This window comes from Pongo abelii, chromosome 13 (genome assembly GCF_028885655.2).
Source record: "Pongo abelii isolate AG06213 chromosome 13, NHGRI_mPonAbe1-v2.0_pri, whole genome shotgun sequence".
Lineage (NCBI taxonomy): Eukaryota > Metazoa > Chordata > Mammalia > Primates > Hominidae > Pongo > Pongo abelii.
The window spans coordinates 113,964,679-113,970,329 of record NC_071998.2 but is presented as its reverse complement, the minus strand read 5'-3'; the positions used below and the strand labels follow the sequence as shown (position 1 = coordinate 113,970,329).

Sequence of the window (5,651 nt, the reverse complement as noted above, 5' to 3'; positions counted from 1 at the left end):
ACCTAACACACACCTCCTGGGAAAAAGTGCAGTTGAGTTTGGGTCAAATGAAATTAATGAGAGATTTAAGGTACAGTCAGCTTTGCCAGGTGGGAAGCAGGAAGAATACTGAGATGCCATACTCTTAGGAACCTGACCTGACACTGATTCACTAAGAGTTATCTAGTTGGATGATTTTATTTGTTGAGACTATGACAACTATAGAAGCCAGGCTTTATTTAATCTTTGAGGAAATGCAGAGGAAGGAGTCACAGTTCTGACATTCATAATGGGAGAAAGAGACCTTGTTATGGAGGAGCCCTTGGGCTAATATGATGAAGTGACACACACGCACACATGCACACACACACAGAGTAGCTCAAAGACATTCAAGCAGCTTTACATTACAATACATGAAAACCCAGCTGCATGAATAGGGATATTCAGGAGATTACAGTGATCCAACTTAGTCTGTAGGTATTATATTCAGGAGTAGCTTCAATACATGCAATAAACATTCTTGTATAAGGAATGAAACACCATCATTGAAGGTACTATCCTTTCAGGATCTAATAATCATTTCAGAATCACATACCCATTAATAACCTATAGTCCAGGGCAAGAGATCTGTGGTATTCTCTTAAGACCTTAGGTCTTTTACTGACATTTCATCCTGTGCATCAGCTTTGCCAAACCCTGCTTCATGTCTTTGTTCCTCAGACTATAGATAAATGGATTTAGCATAGGAGTCAATATGGTGTAGATAATTGTTGCTATTCGATCCTTGACAGTATAGTTGGACGGGGGCTGAAAATAGACATAGCTAATGCTTCCATAAAACAGGGTCACCACTGTGAGACGAGAGCCACAGGTAGAAAATGCTTTACGCTTTCCAGCAGCTGAAGGAATCTTCAGAACAGTGATGAGGATTCTTAAATAAGGATGATGATGCATGAAAACGGGGTCATTATGACAGCCAAGCCTTCTGTCATTACTGTGATTTCTTTGACAAAATGGGAGGAACAGGACAATTTTAGCACTGGTTGATCATCGCAGAAAAAGTGATGGATGACATTGGAGGCACAGAAGATGAGTTGATTATTCAGAAGAATGTGCAGGAGGGAGTGAAAATGTGGAATGCAGAAGGAGAGAACCAGAAGCAGGACACAGCGTCTGTGACTCATAATGGTGATGTAGTGGAAGGGATTACATATGGCCACGTAGCGGTCAATGGCCATGGCTGCTAGCAGGTAACTGTCTGTGTTTCCAAAGGCTAAGAAAAAGTACATCTGGGTCAGACAGTCACCATAAGAGACGGTCTTTGTCTCTGATAAGAAGTTCACCAGCATCTTAGGAATAATGACTGTCACATAGCAAATGTCAACAAAAGAAAGGATGCTTGGCAAGAAGTACATGGGTATCTGGAGACGAGTGTCTGAGTGGATGGCCAGGATGATGAGCAGGTTTCCTATCACTGTGATAAGGTAGATGGGGAGAAACACAGCAAAGAGTGGCTTCTGATCCTCAGGTCGAGAGGAGACTCCAAGGAGGATGAATTCAGAGGGTCTTGTTAGGTTATTTCTTCCCATAGTTGTGGGTTCACCTAAAGATAAACTAACACTGTAACAGATTCTTCCAAAATCTGATACAATCTGTCCAAAATTTCTCCTTTTATTCTTCTTATCAGCAATTAAAAAATTTAAAACATTACAATTACCTGGATTGTGGTTTCTTTCCATTAATGTGGGGTATTTAGAAATTAATATATATTTTAATCTCCTTTCAGTTGCCTGCTATAAAGAAAAAAATTACAGGGAAACAGAAATGGGAAAAGGAGAAAAGAAAAGATATAGGGCAAGAGGAAGGAGTGAGTGCAAGAGAATTCCCAGAAAGAGAGGAGGGGAATCCTGGAGAAATTATTCTCTTCTTTTTCTATGTATATTTATCGTATTCAGGGTTTTCAGTAATTAATTTATGACAGGTTAAAAAAAGTTTCATCTCTCAATTTCCAGCTGATGGAATAATGATTTCCCTTAGTTCGGATATTTCTGTCTGCATCAATTATTCTGGAGGCTGGCAATCATGTAAAAAGACATTGAAATATGAGATTACCCAACAGTTACTCCATTTCCCTCATTTTTTAGTGAAACATTATTTGAGTGAAAGGATAGGTAGGAAGAGGCAAAAGATAGACAGAAATAACAGGATAGTAAAAACATTTCTTTTCCTTTTTTTTTTTTTTGAGACAAGGTCTTGCTTTGTCTCACAGGCTGGAGTGCAGTGGCTCCATCTTAGCTCACTGCAACCTCTGCCTCCTGGGTTAAAGCGATTCTCCCACCTTCGACTCCTGAGTAGCTGGGATTACAGGCTTGTGCCACCATGCCCGGCTAATTTTTGTATTTTTAGTAGAGACGGGGTTTCACCATGTTGGCCAGGCTGGTCACAAACTCCTGATCTCAAGTGATCTGCCCACCTTGGCCTTCCAAAGTGCTGGGATTACAGGCATTAGTCACCACGCCCGGCCAACATTTCTTTTAATGTAACATAAATCTCATTTTTATTACCCAGCCCCTAAATGCTAAAATTGTCATTGTTGGTGCATGCTTGTCTGTGTTGGTGTAATTCTTTTCCCAATTCCGGTCTCAGTTGTATATATGCTTCCCCAAAAAACCACACAGAGAAGGCACCTGATTCTAGACAAGCTTTCAACCCTCATGAAGCTGAAGATTTTCCTGTCTTCCTCCTCTGGGCCTCCCACATGCTGAGGAGATTAAAGACACTCATAGACCCCACCGTCTGTCAAGGGAGCATCCTTTGAGATCATCAAGAAGTCCCTGGAGTTCAGATGGAGAAGATGGCAGAAAACAAGCCAAGAACTAGTACGGTTTTGGAGTTTCTTCCCCAAGGAGCCTGGGGAGTGTCAGTGCCTTCTCTCTCTCTTGGAAATCACCCTCCTGACCTAACTCCTTTTGGTGAAAAAGACCCCACCTGTGTGAGGCTGGCTCAAGTGACAGACTTCCTGAGCCTCACAGCCGTGCTGCTTACATTGAAAGACAGCATGTGGGGTTGGAGAACGTTTTCTCAGAATTCATTGATCATCAAGCTAAAACAACTAGAACATCTTATGCCACCAGTCACTTTCCCATCTCCCAGTGTTAGAAGCAGTCCCTTGCTAGACACTGTTCTTAGAACTTTAAAATATAATAAGCAATAGGGTTAAGACTTTAGACCCCAGGCCTTGAATCCTTACTCTTCTGTCTGAAGCATCCTTAAGTCTACTTATGTATGACCCTTGCTTCTCACTCAGGAAAGCTACCAGGGCATATATAGAGAGAGTTAGCTATTAATTTTATTACAGTTGTAACACACAAACATTAAGCAAACCAGATGGATATTTTTATTGTTAAAGCAACTTTCAAAAAAAGTGGTTGGGGCTGGGCGCGGTGGCTCAAGCCTGTAATCCCAGCACTTTGGGAGGCCGAGGTGGGCGGATCACAAGGTCAAGAGATCCAGACCATCCTGGCTAACACGGTGAAACCCCGTCTCTACTAAAAAAATACAAAAAAATTAGCTGGGCGTAGTGGCGGGCACCTGTGGTCCCAGCTACTCGGGAGGCTGAGGCAGGAGAATGGCACGAACCCGAGAGGAGGAGCTTGCAGTGAGCTGAGATCACGCCACTGCACTCCAGCCTGGGCAACAGAGCGAGACTCTGTCTCAAAAAAAAAAAAAAAAAAAGTGGTTGGCCACTCTAGTTTATTGTGTGGTTCTGTTTGAAAGTAAGAAAGTAATACTCACTGGAACCATTCTAGAACTCAGATTGTCATGTATTTGAAATGGCTCCTGCTCTCATTACTTGAAATTTAAGATGATGTTTGTTTTCCTCCTAAAAAGAGATGGCTCTAAGCAGGTGAAGTGATGGGGGAGGGATTCTGATAGATGAGCTGAATGGATGAGAAGGATAAGGCTTCTACTCTTTTATTTCTTCTTTTCTTTTTTCTTTCATTGTGGTAAGAAAACTTAACATGAGATCTACCCTGTTTACAAATTTTTAGTGCACAGTATCATTAATATAGGAAAAATGTTGCATAGCAGATTTCTAGGACTTATTCATCTTGTATAACTGAAAATATATTCTCCCTGAACACCAATTCTCCATTCCTCCTTCCCTCCAGCCTCTAGGGACATATATTTTATATTTTATGGCAATCCATATTTCTGGTCATTTGGGACATCTCACTTTGTGTGTAGGATAAAATTCTCAAATTAGGATTTAAACTTCCCCATATCCCAGTACAACCGCCATCCAAGGATATCTGATTCCTTCTGACTCATTGCCCCTCACCCATTTAGACTATTGTGTCTTTGCTTATCCTTTCCTTCATCTGTTAAACCTAACCTGCAAGGCTCGAATTCAGCCTCTTCCAGGACACTTTGCTTGATGACTACCAGTTGAAATGGCTTTGTCTCTGTCCCCACTTAACACTTTGGACCTCCATTCTATGCAATATCTCAATCTGTTTGTCTTATTGCTTAAACATTAATTTTTAAAAATCCCAGACAGCAACAATTCAGTGAGTGCTTGCTCTGTGCTAGGCACTCAGCTAAACAAATCAGTTGTAATGTCTCATCTATTTATCTCAACACCTTAATGAGGTAGGTGGTCTGATTTTCTTTACTTTAGACTTGAAAAATCTGAGCTCAGAGAGGTGAAGTGAGCTATCCAATGTAGAACAGCAAGTAAGTGACAGAATCAGTTTTGAAACATCTCATGAGGTTATTTAACTCCTGTTTGACTCAGTGCTCTTAACCTGCCACTCTATGCTTTTTTATGATGCTAGCAAAAAGATTTGGATATCATATGCTGAGTAACAATTCCCAAATAAAGCATATTGCCAAAAATATAAACTATTTCTTGTTGATTCAAAAAAGCATATTAGTTTAAGCTGTCCCTCCAGACTGCATACTCCTTGAGATCAATAACCATGCCTATTAATATCTGATTGCTCTGATCAGTTTATTAGTTCATAGGCATTTATTAAAGGCTTATGATGTGCTGGGAATTGTGATGGGTACTGGAGATACAGTGGAATATAAAATAAAGTCAGGTTCCACCCATGAATGGCTGATCAATGCCTTGTTCAAAGTAGTGGTTACTCAACAAATGAGCTATTTTCTCATTTTTCTATTTGTGGAAATTTGAAATAAAAAATGTAGAAAGGTACAAAGAGGAAAATAGTAATCATTCATGTTACCATCACCCAGAAAGGTTTGCAACAATAGCATTTTGCCCATTTTCTCCAGCCTCTAAAAAATTCATTTATTCACAGACCTTTATAAAGTACTTATTATGGGCCATGAACTCTTCTATGTGCTTTATAAGTATTGAGTCACTTTTATTGTCCTCATAACCCTATTAGGTAGGCATTATTCTTACCTCTTATTTGCAAATTGGGAATCCAAGGCACAAAAAATTGCATAACCTTCTCAAAGTCATCCAGCTAGTAAGTGGATGAGCCAGGATTCAACCAGGCAACCTCACTTCAGAGCACATGGTCTCACTATGTATGCTATGCTTTATGTCTTGCCCCCAAAATAATACATAATTATAGGTGAATATATTGCCCTTTAAAATGGAACACCACAAATAAAGATTGTCCTTTGATTTCTATCCC

At 40.2% G+C, this 5,651-nt stretch overlaps 1 protein-coding gene across 1 annotated transcript; it reads right to left on the bottom strand.

The window, feature by feature from the left end:
- Nucleotides 1-636: 636 nt before the first annotated feature.
- Nucleotides 637-1,718, bottom strand: LOC100445862 (olfactory receptor 1L1). Its single transcript, XM_002820188.6, is given in 2 exon segments — nucleotides 637-920; nucleotides 923-1,718. Coding segments are annotated over 2 exon segments (1,080 nt in total).
- Between the last annotated feature and the right edge of the window lie 3,933 nt (nucleotides 1,719-5,651).